The 15,824-nt window shown below is 50.9% G+C and overlaps 4 protein-coding genes across 4 annotated transcripts; 1 reads left to right on the top strand and 3 right to left on the bottom strand.

The window, feature by feature from the left end:
- Positions 1-97: 97 nt before the first annotated feature.
- ASPGLDRAFT_29446 (ATP-dependent Clp protease proteolytic subunit) lies at positions 98-1,057 on the bottom strand (the record flags this gene model as incomplete). Its single annotated transcript, XM_022543856.1, has 5 exons — positions 98-504; positions 564-717; positions 752-777; positions 828-846; positions 899-1,057. The coding sequence occupies 5 exons, from the start codon at positions 1,055-1,057 to the stop codon at positions 98-100; spliced, it is 765 nt and encodes a 254-aa protein (XP_022396591.1).
- ASPGLDRAFT_920431 (uncharacterized protein) lies at positions 881-2,637 on the top strand. Its single transcript, XM_022550514.1, has 2 exons — positions 881-1,082; positions 1,185-2,637. The coding sequence occupies exon 2, from the start codon at positions 1,222-1,224 to the stop codon at positions 2,365-2,367; it is 1,146 nt and encodes a 381-aa protein (XP_022396590.1). The 5' UTR covers positions 881-1,082; positions 1,185-1,221; the 3' UTR covers positions 2,368-2,637.
- Positions 2,456-3,655, bottom strand: ASPGLDRAFT_39475 (4-nitrophenylphosphatase; the record flags this gene model as incomplete). Its single annotated transcript, XM_022545086.1, has 4 exons — positions 2,456-3,219; positions 3,270-3,338; positions 3,451-3,472; positions 3,560-3,655. 4 exons carry the CDS (start codon positions 3,653-3,655, stop codon positions 2,456-2,458), a joined length of 951 nt encoding a protein of 316 aa, XP_022396589.1.
- Positions 3,656-3,891: 236 nt separating this feature from the next.
- ASPGLDRAFT_77314 (uncharacterized protein) lies at positions 3,892-15,816 on the bottom strand. The gene is made up of 7 exons (XM_022549890.1): positions 15,323-15,816; positions 15,000-15,247; positions 14,391-14,950; positions 5,353-5,483; positions 5,216-5,294; positions 4,348-5,151; positions 3,892-4,295 (listed from the first exon to the last, which is right to left on the bottom strand). Exons 1-7 carry the CDS (start codon positions 15,631-15,633, stop codon positions 4,131-4,133), a joined length of 2,298 nt encoding a protein of 765 aa, XP_022396588.1. The 5' UTR covers positions 15,634-15,816; the 3' UTR covers positions 3,892-4,130.
- Between the last annotated feature and the right edge of the window lie 8 nt (positions 15,817-15,824).

Here is a 15,824-nt window from a genome sequence, read left to right as displayed (position 1 = left end):
GTCTGCACAGAACTGATTTCACTGACTTAACGAGTAACCCAAGCATCAATTGATATGGACATGACCGTCATTAATTTTACAACCTAAATACTCAAACCTATGGCTTCCCCTCACCCCCCTCCTCGGGCTTAACCCTCCGATCCAAAACCTCATCAACAATACCCATATCCAGCGCCTCCTGCGCCCCCATAAAATAATCCCTCTCCATCAACTTCTCAATCTCATCAAGACTCCACTTCTTATTGCCCGTCAAATGCCTCTGATAGATCTTATTCAGCTGCTCGCGCACGCGCAGGATCTCCTTCGCATGGATCGCAATATCCGTCGCTTGTCCGAAGTAGCCGCCGGAGGGCTGGTGAATCATGATCGAGGAGTGCGGGAGACAGTAGCGTTTGCCGGGGTGGCCGCCACAGAGGAGCAGGGAGCCCATCGAGGCTGCTTGGCCGACGCAGATGGTGCTTACGGGGGCGGCGATGTAGGACATTGTGTCGTAGATTGCGAGGCCTGTCATTGTCACACTGTGTTAGGGATGCGTGTGCAAGGGTGAAGGGGAGGGGACGAACCGGCTGTTACTGAACCGCCGGGGGAGTTGATGTAGAGGTGGATTGGTTTCTGGGGGTTATCGGCTTCGAGGAAGAGGAGTTGGGCGACTATGGAGGCGGACATGGATTCTTCGACTTCGCCATTGAGGCAGATGATTCGTTCCTGGTAGGTTAGCTATGAGCATTATATCGCAGGACACCGGTCGTACCTTCAACAGTCTGGAAAAAATGTCATCTGGTCAAGGTTAACATAGCTCCTACCACCATCATAGCACAAGAACATACATGTATGCCAGCCGCCTCCCTATAATCGAATTAGCGCATATAAAGCAAGCATTGATACACCGGGTACAAACCACTGTCTCTGTCACAAACGGCGTCGGAGTCCATGCCCGCGGCGGACTGCTCGATAGCGAAGGAACGGAGCTCGAGAAGCTCCGCAACAATCTTGGTTGAAGGGCACTGGGACTGCGACGGGCAATCCGGCCCAGTCGTAATAAGGAGCGTGTATTCATGATGACAATGCAATTAATGACAAAGGTGAGAAGAAGGGAGGAAGGAGTGAAGATAGCTACTCCGATAAAGGCGCGGAACGACGTAATGCCGCCGCGGAAGAATCGCGCCGATCTAATCTCGATGCAGGCCGTTTTCCTCTCTAAGCGGATTGAAGACAACCGTCATGGAGTGCTCTCGCCAGCGCATTTCCTACGCTTCGTGGCGCCTACGAGTGTTTCAACGGTTATTTGCGCCTACATCTACAAATTCGCACACCATTTCTCCGTCTTCCCACAGAAACCTCTCGTCCAAACAACATCCCCGAGAAAGTGAAGATCACAACCTCGACAATGACCCCTCAATCCGCCCCTCCCAACTCCTCCCCAAATCGCCCCTAGCATCAATCCCAACCGAAAAGAAACGCAAACTCCGCGCACCACCCGAACAGTTCCAAGAACTCGCGCGAAACCCATGGGCAATGGCCCTAGCCTCCCCACTCCGAATGTGCACCGTAACAGGAACAAGACTCCCCAAAGCCTTCCTAGGCGATTGGGGTATGATCCGACGCTCCAACACCGCGGACCCAGAGAAACTATGGATAATGCCAGTTGGGCTGTTGAAGGATGAACTTTCGCGGACATTAAAGGGACCGTTGAATTTCCTCAAATTGCGGATCGTTGATCGTCTTCCGCTGCTAAAGCAGCTTACGAAACCGTTGAGTCGGTCGACGGGTGGAAAGAAGTCGCCGCTTGTGAAGTTGATTCCGCAGCGGTGGAAACATCCGTTTGGGCCTATGACGAGTCAGGAGGATAGGTTGTTGGTTTGGAGGGGGGATATGCCGGATTTTGTGTTTGGGCGGTTGAGGAAGGATGCTCTGAAGAAGTTGAAGAGGGCGTGTGGTGAACATGGACAGGAGATGAATGACAGCAGTCGGGCTTGGAGTGTTGTTGAATTGGATGGGGATTCTGAGGCTCTAGTTGAGGCATTGAAGGGCGTTGAGCCGGTTGAGCGTATGGGCTCTGGTGCTGTGTTGGTCATGGGTCAGAAACCCCAGACTCAGAACCAGTCTGAGGGGCTTGAGGAATCCCAGAAACGGGTCTCGAACTTCCCTGACTACGTTACGCTGCCTCAAGTCCAGTCAAAGGTCCCGGTATTCGATCTCTCTATCCTTTTGTCTGAGTGTGACATGGAGGCTCTCAGAGCATATGACCAGCGTTTCCAGAGCACGGCTCTGTTCCTCAGACCAGATGATACGACCTCTGTCGATGCGGTCCTTGCATTGTGGAAGCTGAAAGGCTTCATTCGACATGACGCACAGTATACACCTTAGCCTGCATTATAAACTCTCGCCAAATACTCTATGGATATCCCGAACTGTACAATATTTACCAAGTCTATCTACCAAATAACCGTCTTGTCTATGACTGAACGTCCAACAAATCAGACAACTTATCCAAATACGCCAACGGCTTGATCGGCCCAGCCACAAAATCCTCCTTAGTACTAACCCCAGTCAACACAGCCAGTGTCCCCCCAAGCTTCCCTTCCATCCCAAATCGAATATCCGTGTTAGTGCGATCCCCAACCATACAAGCGCGACTCCGATCAAATTGGAACTTCCCCTCAATAGCATCCATCATCGCCTGGTTCGGCTTCCCCAGCGACACAGGCTCCTGCCCCAACATCATGATCAACGGCGCACTCATCGACCCGGCACCGGGGAACAGCGTCCCCGAATTCGGCAGCGTAGAATCAATGTTCGTCGCGAGGAACACCGCCCCGCGCCGGATGTAGTGGTACGCCAGCGCGAGTTTCAGGTAGTTCAGATGAAAGTCCAGACCAACCAGCACGACGCCAACCTCAGGATCCAGGATGGAAGGATCACCAGCCGCAATGCGCTTGTAGTCCTCTGGCTTAACGTTGCGGAGGAAGGCGGGGTCTGTGCCGCCGATGAAGGGGACGTTCTCGGAGTTGAGTTCTTGTTCGATGCCAGTTTCGCCGATGACAAAGACTTTGCGCTTGTTTTCGGGGAGATTTAGGATGCGGGAGATGTAGATTGAGGAGCTGTAGGAGGAGGAGAAGATTTCTTCTGTTGAGCTTGGGATTCCTAGGATCTCGAGTTTCTTTTTGTAGTCTGCACGCGACTTGGTGCTGTTGTTTGTGACGAAGACGACTTGCTTTCCTGCTCTGAATTAGCATTCATCCGTCATTCTGCAGTGCGATTGTGTATACCATTGTTCCTCAACAGCTCAAGCGTCTCGACGGTTCCAGGGAAGAGGTGGTCACCGGACCAGAGGACGCCTATTCAAAACCTCAATTTAGTTCAAGCTCGCCCAATTACCAATAGTCCCATGTCCCAATCTCATATCCCAAGTCGCATAACTATAAGAGAGGGTGCGGAGGCATCACGAACCGTCGCAATCGAACAGGAAGACCTATACAGACAACAAAGCGTTAGCACAGGCAATTTCTCGTCATCGTCATGAGAAGCGCAATAATTTGAATAGATTCACTCCACACACATCAAACTTATCCAGGAATTCCTGCAGACCAGGCTTGTCGCCCGTCAGATAGCGGGGTTTGGTAGTCATCGCGGGGTACTCGCTCGAAGCAGCCATGGTTTTTGTTGTTTTGAAACACCTTTTCTTCTTTCTTCCGGTATGGAAACGTATAAGCAAGCTTCTAACGTGAGCAGCGAGACCAGAATAAGTGGAAAGTGAGTCACGTTGGCCGGTGAGCGGACTGGATTTCGGAGAAAAAGACGAACAGCTCCGCCGCTTGATGTCGGAGGACTACAAGTAGAGATAACTTCATATCAACTACTATGCCGGATAGGGAAGAACATTATTTGATTGCTCCAGAATAGGATTGAATTAGTCTATATGTCTGAAATAGCATTGATTTCCTATTACACTTCATGCAATCGTAGCTTATCCGTTTCTTCTGTCCAGATCGGAGCGAATGACACGGACGCGGTATGGTGTAGTTCCTCAATTGGAGCGGGCTGGTGCTGCTATGAATGCAAGTGCAACGGCGCCGCGACCCAAAGGGATTTATGCAAATAGAGTAGAGCGCAGCCACCGGGAGCTAAACCTATGAACCACCAAGAATCCCAGAGATCTGAAGTGACAGATCCAAAATCGAAAGATGCTCATCTGCACCGTCTGCCAGACGTTTATCCATCTCAGAGAAAGCCGTGACAATCTTATTCTTCTGAATATCCGGTATGGCGTCGTTATAGACAACTCGTCGATACAACTGTAACTGTTAGCAACGAATTCACAATCAATCCAACGTCGATATGACTAACCTGTGTCAACAATTGAGTCGCACTCCACCCATCTGCCACAATATCCGTGATAACAGCAGAAACAGCCCCGTATGATGAACCAATCTTCTTCGGCTGCATAGCCTGAGTCAAGCTGTCCAATACACTCTCCGGGATAACACCCGCAATCTCCTCCACCATCCTCACGGTGATTATTTTCGAATTGTCGTCTGTCATCTCTGAATCCTCGTCCCCGTCCTTCTTGCCAGCCGCCCGAGCCCCTACCAACCGAGCAGCACTCTGCATATAAGTGATAGAACGTCGCAGATCTCCCTCCCCACAAGTAATCAACTTATCAATCACCCCATTCTCAAGGTTTAACCCCTCCTTCTCAGCAATATACCCTACTCTTGTCCCCGCAGCGCTATTGTCCAACGCCTTGAAACGGAACTTGCTGCACCGACTCGCCAACGGCTCGATAATGCGAGTGACATAATTGCAAACCAGACAGAAACGGGTGATTCGACTATATTGCTCCATCGTCCGACGAAGGGCCGACTGCGCATCTTGCGTCATGCTATCTGCTTCATCGAGGATGATAATCTTGAACGGCGGGCAGGGGTGCTTGGAGAGGTATTCTGCGTCTAGGCCTGTGGGCTGTGAGAGTTGTGTCCGGGCGAAGCCCTTGACTTTTTCACGGACGATAGCGATACCTCGTTCGTCGGAGGCGTTTAGTTCGAGGATACGGGAGCGGTAGACGGCGGGACCGAAGAGGGATTTTGCGAGGGCGAGGATGGTAGATGTCTTTCCGGTTCCTGGGGGGCCGTAGAAGAGCATATGGGGTAGCTTGGTTCATTAGCTATTTGCTCTATGGTATAGTCGATATCATTCGCGAAAGAATTGAGCATACATTAGAAGCGTTTAATGTCCGTGAAAGCACTTTCGTCGTGTGATCTTGCGCAGCGACATCGTCTAATGTCTTTGGCCGACTGCCTTTTGTCAGCCATATATTTTCAAAGCATGTCCGGGGAAGTAGCCACGACATACTATTTCTCAACCCATGGCTGGAGCTGTTCTTCTCTCGGATCTGTTGGCTTCTGCTTGGTACTGCTTGATGCCGCTGCTGCCGCTGCGCGGGCTTTGTTGTTGAAGAAATTGGCAGCCATTGCTGCGGGTATCTGGGATATGAGAAATTAGAGGTAGAATTTGACCTGAAAAAGTATACTGGTAACCCGACGTGAGCTCTTGCGGACCTCCGATGCAGGCCGTGTCGGAGACGCGTTGATACGCGACACCACTGTAATTAGCTGTGGCGCAGTGGTAGTGCCCAGCCACATCTACATCTACAGATATCAAAGTGTGGCTGATAAGACATACAAAGCAAAACACTATCCACGAACAACATGACAGGAAAATACATTCCACCCTCAAAGATGACAATCTATTACAAATCCCGTCTCCGGGCAATCACTGCTTCTGGTCTGGTAGATACACACTCATTTCAAGACCCTTGCTGTACGGCAGCGTGAAATTTCTGAACCCACTATTCGGGGCACGCAGATAATCAAGGAGATCCTTATACCGAACAGAAGCACCGGAAGTATTGTCGGTGATTACGACTGCGCCAGGCCTCATTGCCGGCTGTACTAGTTTCAGTACCGGAAGAGCCAACGGGGCCCAGACTGGAGTGAATTAGCCAGTTGAAGTAAAGGGACCGGAATAAAAGCAGTGTACTTACTGTCCAGCAGGAGCATGTCAACCGTTCCTAGGCCGTGCTTCAACGTCTCCAGCAAGTCTCCTTCTCTCAAGTCAATCACCTCACTGACGGAGCTACCACACTCCTCCCAATATTTCCTGGCTTGAGTTGCTTTCTCCGGCTCATGCTCCGTGCCAATAACCTTCCCAGCACCGCCAAACGTTGCGATGTTGGACGCAACAGCAAGCGCAAGGTAGATGGTACTGACTCCATAAGAGGTGCCAGCCTCGATGATCGTTTTGGCGCCTGTCGCAAGACAAAGTTGGTAAATGAAGTGGCACTTGTCCTGGTCAAGAGCGATGAATTTGTCGCGCATATTCGCGTCGACGGTATCTGGCTTGTAGGCGGATGCGTCTAGCTCGGCTTCCTGGGCTGCGGACTCAGCGTGGAGCCGGTTGAGCAACGAGAGCGTGTGCGCTGGGACATCTTCCAATGGATGGTTGTCAGGAAGGGGATTCAAGGGTCGGGAAGACATATTCAATGATATGAAGCTGTTTGAATTCTGATGCTAACTATGAAATGATGTTTGATTTGACTTCGGAGCTCAACCGAACGATATATTGTGTGCGCCGATGACATCCCGATAATCAGTGTGAGTCATTTACTATCAATGGCATTAAAATGCACTCCGCTATCTAGCGAATAACCCCTGTACTCACAATCCACAGTATTCCGACTTACCCTTGTGGCGGCTCTGACGACATTACCACATCCGCAGATCCCGCAATACCCGTAACAACCACTTTCCCGCAACTTCCACTCACATACATCGTGACGATTGTCTACGGATACAGTGAAACAGCCCCGCGTCAAAATGGTGCAAACAACAGGCCAGCTCAAACGCAAGCGTGCGCGCGTGGCCTGCGAGCCCTGCCGTGAACGAAAGAGGAAATGCGACGGAGACAACCCGTGTGATACATGCAGCAACTGGGGATATGAGTGCTACTATCCAGCCAGTCGAAATTCGAAATACAAGGACCTGGCACCTTCTGCGGAGCCCTTATCGACTGGTGCTCCACCCAGTGGTAGCGGTGGTAGCGCTGCCAGCACGGAACACAATCACTCAACCAATCCGCAAGGCGTGGTTCGCAGTCTCGCTGCAAATTCCGGCGCTGCCTTTGTGCGCAAAATGAGCCTGAAAGTCGATCCGGCCAACGCGCCTCGGTTGAATCTCTTCGGGTGGAATGTGGGTGCTCGACAGCTGTCCTCGGGGCTGGCGACGGCCGCTAGCTTGCCGATTGTTGATATCATCGCCCTGGGGGATATGGCGCAGCTGGCCCATGTCTACTTCAGCAAGGTTGACCCGTGCTATGGCTTTATTGATAAACAAGCTTTCTTCGATCGTCTCAATGTGCGGTGGCGGTCCAACAGCGGCAGCAGCATTTACGATAGTGTACTGGCAGGAGTTGCGGCGCTGGGGCTGCTGTTCTCGGAGCGAACGGTCAAGGCCACTGAGCTACAGCTTATGGAGTCTGCTAGGTCCATCCTTGAAAGTTATGATGGAAGTACTGCACCCTCTGTGGACCTCGTTACGGGCTGGATGCTGCGTGTCATCTACATGCGGATGACTGCGCCGCCATACTCGACTTGGCTTGCTAGTTCTACGTTAATGCACCTCATCGAGGCGGCGGGTCTTCATCATGAAGCTTCCGACGGAATGGCCCTCTCTAACGCGAGATGTGATCTAGGCATTCGACGACGCTTGGTCGGCGTGGCCCAGCATCAGAACATGTGGCCATCCTATGACCTTGGCCTGTCAAGGGTGTCTTTGAAAGCCGACCTGTCTCTGCCCTTGTCACCGCGGCCCGGGGACTACACGGCAGAGCTCCTAGGTCTGCTGCCGATTTCTGCCAGTCTGGACCCCGAAGAAGCGCAGGATGACTGTGACCTGCAATGGTCTCTAGTGCAAACCCTAGACAGGGTGCACACACAACCACCATCCGTGCTCGCACAAACAAATCTGGTCCTGTGTATCCTGCGACGACTTCATCTATTGAACATAAACACGTCGCCCGCAATCGCAGATCGTGTTCTGGACTTAATCCAGAGAGCACTACAGTCCGCGCGCAGCATGCTCACGAACTGCTGTCCATGGCAACATGTTGCCAACGTACCATTCCACATCATCACCATACTCCTCGAAATGGACACATGCGCTTCCCTTGCTCAACTCCCCGAGGCCATGCAGACCCTGAAACTGGCTGCATCTATATACAACACCGCTACAATGCGCGAGGCATACGCTACTGCTAGACTCCTTGTCTTCCTCTATCAACAACGGCGATACCACGATGCTCAGCTGTTGGGCAATGTGCTTGATGTTGATTCCCAGCCAGAGCCCGGCTCAGCTGGCTCAAAGGCACAAATACCGCGCGTTAGTCCTAATTTGGAAGAAATGCCTTTGTTGGAGGAATTGGTTGCCGATATGCCTAGTCTGCAGGGATTTGACTTTGATCAATTCTTGAATATGGATATGTTTCGGTCGGCGCAGGGCATGGATATGGGATCGTTGGGGGAGGGTGGTTGATTTTCTCATTATTAGGATACTGTAGACTAGATCTCTTGTACATAACTCATTTCCTTGAGCTTAGATATTGTATGAATAGTATGTAAAATATGGCATATTCTGGGGTTCTTTCCGCAATACCCGCTCCGTTCCCACGAGTTGCATCACCACCAAATGCGATAGTAAATATAAGAGCATCTGCCCCGCTACTTATGGCAGCCCAATCCTAACAAAAAGAACAATGTCCCGATCACTCCAACTCGCGAAAAAGCTCTCCTCGCTCTATCCATGGGCCTCCAACCCCATGGTCATCAGCGCCCCAATGCGGGTAATGTCCGGCCCAGCCCTGGCCGTTGCAGTATTCCGCGCCGGCGGACTAGGCTTCATCGGACCCGGTGCAAAAACACAAGACACGATATCAAATCTCAAAGAAGCCTCGTCTCTCATTGAGAAGGAAAAAGCACTCCGATATGCTACAACATCATCGTCGCCAGCCCTCCCTGTCGGAGTGGGCTTCCAGCTCTGGAGCGACGATATTGAAACTGCAGTATCTGCTATTCAGAAGTTCAAGCCGTGCGCTGCCTGGCTCTATGCTCCTCGACAAGGGCAAACAGACTTAGATCAGTGGTCACGCCGGATCCGCAATGCCTCACCACGTACCCAGATCTGGGTCCAAATCGGTACCATAGCTGAGGTGCAGGGACTAATCGAGGGTTCTGAGCATCCAGACGTAATTGTGATTCAGGGCGCCGAAGCAGGCGGTCACGGACGTGTCCGGGACGGTCTGGGCCTCATCTCACTACTACCCGAAGTGTCAGACGCGCTGGCGAACAAAGGATCTCAGATCCCTCTAGTCGCCGCGGGAGGAATTGCAGATGGACGAGGCGCAACGGCAGCGATGTGTCTGGGAGCATCTGGGATTGCAATGGGGACGCGGTTTCTCGCTGCGACAGAAGCGCGGATTTCCCGTGGATATCAGCGGGAAGTCGTGCGTGCTAGCGACGGCGCGGTATCGACGACTCGCACGCTGTTGTATAACCATCTGCGGGGTACTTATGGGTGGCCTGAGGAGTATAGTCCGCGGACAATTATTAATCAGTCTTTTATTGAGCATCAGGCGGGGAAAGTGTTTGAGGAACTTAAGGAGCTTCATGACCAGGCTCTTAAGAAAGGGGATTCTGGCTGGGGGCCGGAGGGGAGGCTTGCGACGTATGCGGGGGCGTCGATTGGGTTGATTCATGATGTGCAGGATGCTGGGGCTATTGTTACTGGTATTCGGAGGTATATTGTTGAGAGGGCTAGTTCTTTGAAGAAGGAACTGAAGCTATAGAGGTGAGAATTGACATAATGTAGCTGGTTTCAAGACTACTTGATATAGCTACTATTTCTGAAGAGTGCATGAAATTGGCATTACAGTTGATAAACATAATTCTAAATCCCGGAGTCTTGTGCCATACTAGAATCCTAAAATGTGTAATCCTGCATAAGTAGCAACCCTAAACTGAACATCAGATAGACAACTCACCTGCTTCTGTATTCCCCTCTCCCATACCCCTGTTGCTACTACTCCCACTCTGAATCATCCCCAAGATCCCATCCATATAAGCAGCACCGCTCCATTTCTGATGCGTAAGAACTTCCACACCGAGCTCTTTCTCCTGCGCCTGGACCAAGCGGACGTATGCCAACATACCCTCGTCCTTGAATGCACGTGAGAGCTCAGTAGTGATAGTTGCTGTAGAATGCAATCCAGCCAGGGAAACTAACTGCAAGACAAATCTGCGGAGCAATCAGCATTTAAAACAGAGCATTATCATGGGGTAAAGGAGAAAAGAATACCCAAGTTTCCCAAGGTCCCAGACAAAAGATCTCAAGGACTCATTCGTAAACCCCTGCCCTAACCAATTGAACGATGGGCTCAGATTGTACACGAGCTTCTTTCTAGGATACACTGCGTATATGTTGCTAGCTACCTGTGCTGCTTCGTCTAGACTCGGGGTTCTCGTCTCGACCCAGAGGAGATCGGCGTATGGTGCATACTCTCTGGATCGCTTTATTGCTGCCGGAAAGCCAGCACGGTAGTGGTAGTAGCCCTCTCGGGTGCGAGAAATATCGTAGGACCATTTGACTGGCGATTTGGCGTACGCTTCGGCTAGTTCTCGTCTTTGGGATAACGGTGTGTCGGGGTTCTCTTGCACTTGGCGGTGGTATTCTTGTCGAATGGCTGGTGATGTTCCCTGGGCTTCGAAATGGGCGTCGGCAGCTATAATGGTCGAATTGCATCAGTATAAGATCGAAACAAAAAGCCCCAAAATCCAGACAAAAAACGTACCTTCATCAAACGTAACAAGTCTATGCCCTCGAACCCAATCAGCTTCAAGAGCATCAATCTCCCCTGGCGCAGCCCCTTTCCTCTCCATCGCCTGAAGGGTTTCTGCCAAAGGTTCTGCTTCCGCTTCATTCATCATCACGCCCAAGATAAACTCATGGTCACGACTGTCCACTGTGCTGGAGATGAGGGTACCGCTTTGCGAATCTGTCCGAGCAATGAGAAGGTTCTCCGTCCCCATCATATCCCACTGAAACCGAGCTGCTACCAGCCGCTTGATATGCTCGCTCATGGGAACAAGCACTTTTCCAGATAAATGGCCGCATTTTTTGCCTCCGTGCAGTTGGTCTTCAAAGTGAACTGCTGCTGCGCCGTATTCGGCAAATAGCTTGGCTAGTTTCATTACTGCTGTTATGCCTCCGTGTCTTAGGTATGACGGTTAGCATAGTCTTCTCCTTATTGGTATTGTACATACCCAGTGTCACCATCAGCAATAATCGGACGCAAGAAATCAACATATGGCGTATCCTTCCGTTAGTCAGCGGTTAGCTGCCTGCGCTCATCCCAGTGTTTCCGGTCATGCATCTTCTGTGCATTCATCAATCGTTGCACCTGGTTCGGCACAGTGTTGTATGGATAGTCGCCCATGTCTGGTGAGACCTCATTGGTGCTCGTTAGCAGGGAAGAGCATGCCCACCCTGAGACATATAAGACCTCTTGGTTCTGTGCTTGCTGTGTCATTTGCACGGGATCGATTGCACCCACTGTCCTGGACTTAGCAAACTGAATGAATTGACATGTTGCCCCAGGCACAGAACTTACTAGTATGCACCGGCAATCCCTCCATCGCCCGTTCGTTCAACAAATTGAACAGTTTCCGTGCCATCAAGGAGCTAGGGTATGCTTGCTGCAACGATCCTCGCTTGCTCACAATATCGGCCGCCGAATAGGGCCGCTTAACCCCGTCAAAGCGTTCGCTTGCCCACCATACTTCTACGTCTCGGATTTGCTGTCCATAGAAGGCATCTTCAAAAGAGCCTGCCTTTTCTGGCGTCGATAGGAGCTGGTAGGCATCGCTGGGAAAGTTGGTTGATATTGGTGGTTCAGCAGGTTTGAGAAGCACCCGAGTAGTAAATACTCGCATAGCTGTAGTCGATGGGCGAGCCAGACGCCGTGCAAGCAGACCAGTAGATACCCTTAAAGGCATTTTCGAATCATGAAACCGTGATTAGCTCCAGCAAGGCATTACCATTCTGGCAACACTCTTTCGCCGTGAGCTGAGTGTGACGCATGGAGGCAAAGTACTATGCGATTCCGCTATACCCGCAATACCCATCTCGGTCATGTAAGATTGTAGGGCTCGGAAGTCCGCAATACCCGCATCGTGACAAAAGGAGAAGCAAAGTTTAGGTTCTATTGATTAGGGTCCAGAAACGGTCTAATTGACTCACATGGTTTGTCATCGTCATCCCAAGATCTACTAAAAAGGAATGATGTTGCTCAGAACCTAGCGTCAAGACTCAATGAACACGACGTGCAGCACAAGATGGAGTCTTCACGGCCCAGTCGAACTGGCCAGATAGACAATGAATATAATGATCTAGATGCATCGGAACTCGGCCAGGTTTATGACATTGTCGAAAAGCGCCAGGGAGCCTTGTCAATGGGAGCAGGAAAGCCTATTCCGCCTCCTTTACCCGACTCAAAAGAATATATTGTCGAGTTCGATGGGCCCGATGACCCGGATCATCCTCTTAATTGGAGTCTCACGGTCAAGTATGCCTATCTTGTCTAAAATTAGTACAAACGGACAAATGCTCACTGTGATTACCACAGGCTCTACATCTCATCCATTGCTTGCCTCGGAACCCTCACAGCATCATTCACCAGCGCAATCTTCGCCCCAGGTACTTCCGGCGCGAGTAAAGCCTTCGGGGTTAGCTCAGAAGTGGGAACACTCGGCACAATCCTCTATGTCCTGGGCTTCGCATCCGGTCCGTTGATCTGGGCTCCTGCTTCGGAGCTGGTAGGAAGACGGTTGCCACTGGCCATTGGCATGTTCGGATGCGCCATCTTCACCATTGCATCGGCTGTGGCCAAAGATATTCAGACGTTGATTATATGCCGCTTCTTCGCGGGGATGTTCGGTGCCAGTCAACTGTCTGTGGTCCCGGCAGTGCTGTCGGATATCTATAATAATAATCATCGTGGTATCGCTATTGCGCTCTACTCGCTTACGGTTTTCGTTGGTCCGTTCAGTGCGCCGTTTATTGGTGGGTTTATCACGACTAATTTTCTCGGATGGCGATGGACTCTTTATATTCCGGCTTTTATGGGTTTAGCAAGTGGTTCGCTGTTCATCCTTTCCCTTAAAGAGACATACACGCCGGTACTGCTGGTTTCAAAAGCAGCCGCTATGCGCCGGCAGACTCTGAACTGGGGCATCCATGCCAAACAGGATGGATTGGAGGTAAACTTCGGGGAATTGACGAGAAAATACTTCACCCGTCCTCTGCAGATGCTCGTAACCGAGCCGATTATCCTGCTGATCTCACTCTACATGTCCTTCATCTATGGCATTGTGTACGCACTTCTGGAGGCATATCCATACGTTTTCGAGACGGTTTACGGCATGAGCCCTGGGACCGCTGGGCTTGCATTCATTGGTCTTATTATTGGTCAAGTGTTGGCATGCGGATTCATTCTCTCTCAGCATTCGGTTTATACGAAGTTGGCTGCGAATAATAATGTGCCGGTTCCAGAGTGGCGCCTGCTTCCGGCAACTATTGGTGCTCCGGTGTTCACTGTTGGTATTTTCTGGTAAGTTAAATGCATATTCCGCTTGGACTTGGAAGCTGACCATGCTGATTAGGTTCGGTTGGACTGGGTTCACTGCTTCGATTCACTGGATGGCACCAATTGCTGCAGGCGTATTCATCGGCTTCGGGGTTCTGTGTATCTTCCTTCCATGCTTCAACTACCTCGTCGATTCATACCTACCTCTGTAAGTCTTTGTTCTTGTCTTACGATTCCATTGGCTCAAACTGACGTACCATCAATCTTGAAGAACAGCATCAACCGTTGCTGCAAACATTATACTCCGATCGAGCATAGCTGCTGGGTTCCCACTTTTCTCCAAGCAGATGTTCGCTAATCTAGGCGTGCAGTGGGCGGGCACCTTGCTGGGCTGTTTGGCTGCGATTATGATCCCCGTTCCTTTTGTTTTTCGGGCTTATGGGCCTTGGTTGAGAGGGAAGAGTAAGCTCGCGCCGTAAGCCAGTGGATAACTCTGGTTGGGGTTACTGAATCACGGATCTTTTCCTTGAATCACTGCCGTAGCTTAGAACTGGACTTCACCATCGCATATAGAGACCCAGTATGTATAGTATAGAGCAATGGATAAACAAAATACAGACTAATGATACCAAAGGTAACACCAACCTATTTCAGGTTTTATTGTTCTTGAGTTAATATAACTAAAGCTCATCCTTAACCGGCCCTTCTTCGTACATCCTCTTCTTAGGATTTCGGGGTGTCTCGTCCTGTCGTTCCCGTTCTTCCGGCGAGATATCATCAATATGCGTTCCCTCATGCTCATCCCCCTCCTCAGCCATACGCCCAATCTTGTCAATCATGCGGTCTTGATCTGTTTCTTCACGAGCCTCCCTTTCCCAGGCAGTGTCGCCAGCGCCACCTTCAGGAACAGCCCGTTGTGTTTCATGTACTAATGCCGGGGCTTCTGTGACTGTATCGGCTGCTTGTGATGATTGTACAGCCGAACTTGTAACACCAGCAGTTCCGAGGATCGCAAAGAGGGTTCTAAACATCAACCGGAATGGCATCCAAACAAGCCACCATAATGGCCCGTAGAGCATGCGACGGAATAGCAGCCAGGAAATGGTACCGACGATTATGTAGAATGCCGTTTCCAGGTACCAAGTATCGGATTTCTGCGAGCGAAGGAGAGAGCTGGCAAGTTTGCGGGAGGACGATAGAAGGGTGTCAAGGCTAGTGTAAGATTCTGAGAGGGAGGATATGGCGGCTGTCGATTGTTCTGTTCACTTGTTAGATCAGATACTCGCTTGATGATGGAGGACACCGACCTAATGTCTGCTGCGCAAAATGACTCCGCGACAGCTCAGCCTGCATCAACTGATGCGTCCTCCTCAACGCCAAAGTCACATCATTAGACGTATTCATCATCAAATCATCCTGCGTCAACTTCTCAGACGGCTGCTTCCTTGCCTCACTACCCTGCGATCTCGAAAACAACAACTCCCTCTCCTTCCGTTTCGCAAGTTCCGCATTTCTCTTCGCCTGAAGCTGCGCGTTCCTAAAATCCCCTCTCGTCCTACACACAACCCAATCAGTCAGACAAAAATTCTCACCCATATAGATGTAGACGTAGGATCAAGTTCAAACCCACCGCTTCAAATCCCCCACCAACCTCCCCGCCAACACAACAACCCTCTCCTTCTCCGCCTCCTTCTCACTATCCATTCCCTTCCTCCTATTCTCCATACTGCTCTCCAGAGCCTCAACTTCAACCCTCAACAGCTCCATCTGCTCCTCCGCCTCCTTGAGGAGGGTGTGGATCTCCGTCCCGAGTTCGAGGCGCGCTTCATCGCCTTGGCCGACGGCTGTGGTGAAGTTGCGCAGGCGGTTTACGAGTGGGTGGATTTGGCCGAGAGATGCGGAGAGGTCTTTTAAGCGTGAGTGGAGGGTTGTTGGGGACATGGTTGGTGGTTTCTATGCAGGATGGCGCTGCGACTGCGCAGGTGGTGTTGTAGGTCGATGGCTCGTTAGTGTGTATTCGGTGTCGCGCGAGTTATTTGCGTGATAGCAAGGCAGAGGCTCAAAGTACTTTGTCTCAATCAACGAGCGCAATTAAATTGAATATCCTTAGTTCTGTCATAAAAGTTGCATCA

The sequence above is a fragment of the Aspergillus glaucus genome, assembly GCF_001890805.1.
Source record: "Aspergillus glaucus CBS 516.65 unplaced genomic scaffold ASPGLscaffold_27, whole genome shotgun sequence".
Classification (NCBI taxonomy): Eukaryota; Fungi; Ascomycota; class Eurotiomycetes; order Eurotiales; family Aspergillaceae; genus Aspergillus; species Aspergillus glaucus.
This window is presented reverse-complemented; position numbering and strand designations above follow the sequence as displayed.

What these genes read in the sequence shown, in the direction of transcription:
- ASPGLDRAFT_920431 (XM_022550514.1), top strand. Translation starts at nt 1,222, where the DNA reads ATGGAGTGCTCTCGCCAGCGCATTTCCTACGCTTCGTGGCGCCTACGA.
- ASPGLDRAFT_77314 (XM_022549890.1), bottom strand. Translation starts at nt 15,633, where the DNA reads ATGTCCCCAACAACCCTCCACTCACGCTTAAAAGACCTCTCCGCATCT. An exon ending in GGATGTACGAAGAAGGGCCG is followed by an intron (nt 5,484 to 14,390) that starts GTTAAGGATGAG and finishes CTCATATCCCAG; the next exon opens with ATACCCGCAGCAATGGCTGC. An exon ending in CGACTCAATTGTTGACACAG is followed by an intron (nt 4,296 to 4,347) that starts GTTAGTCATATC and finishes TAACAGTTACAG; the next exon opens with TTGTATCGACGAGTTGTCTA.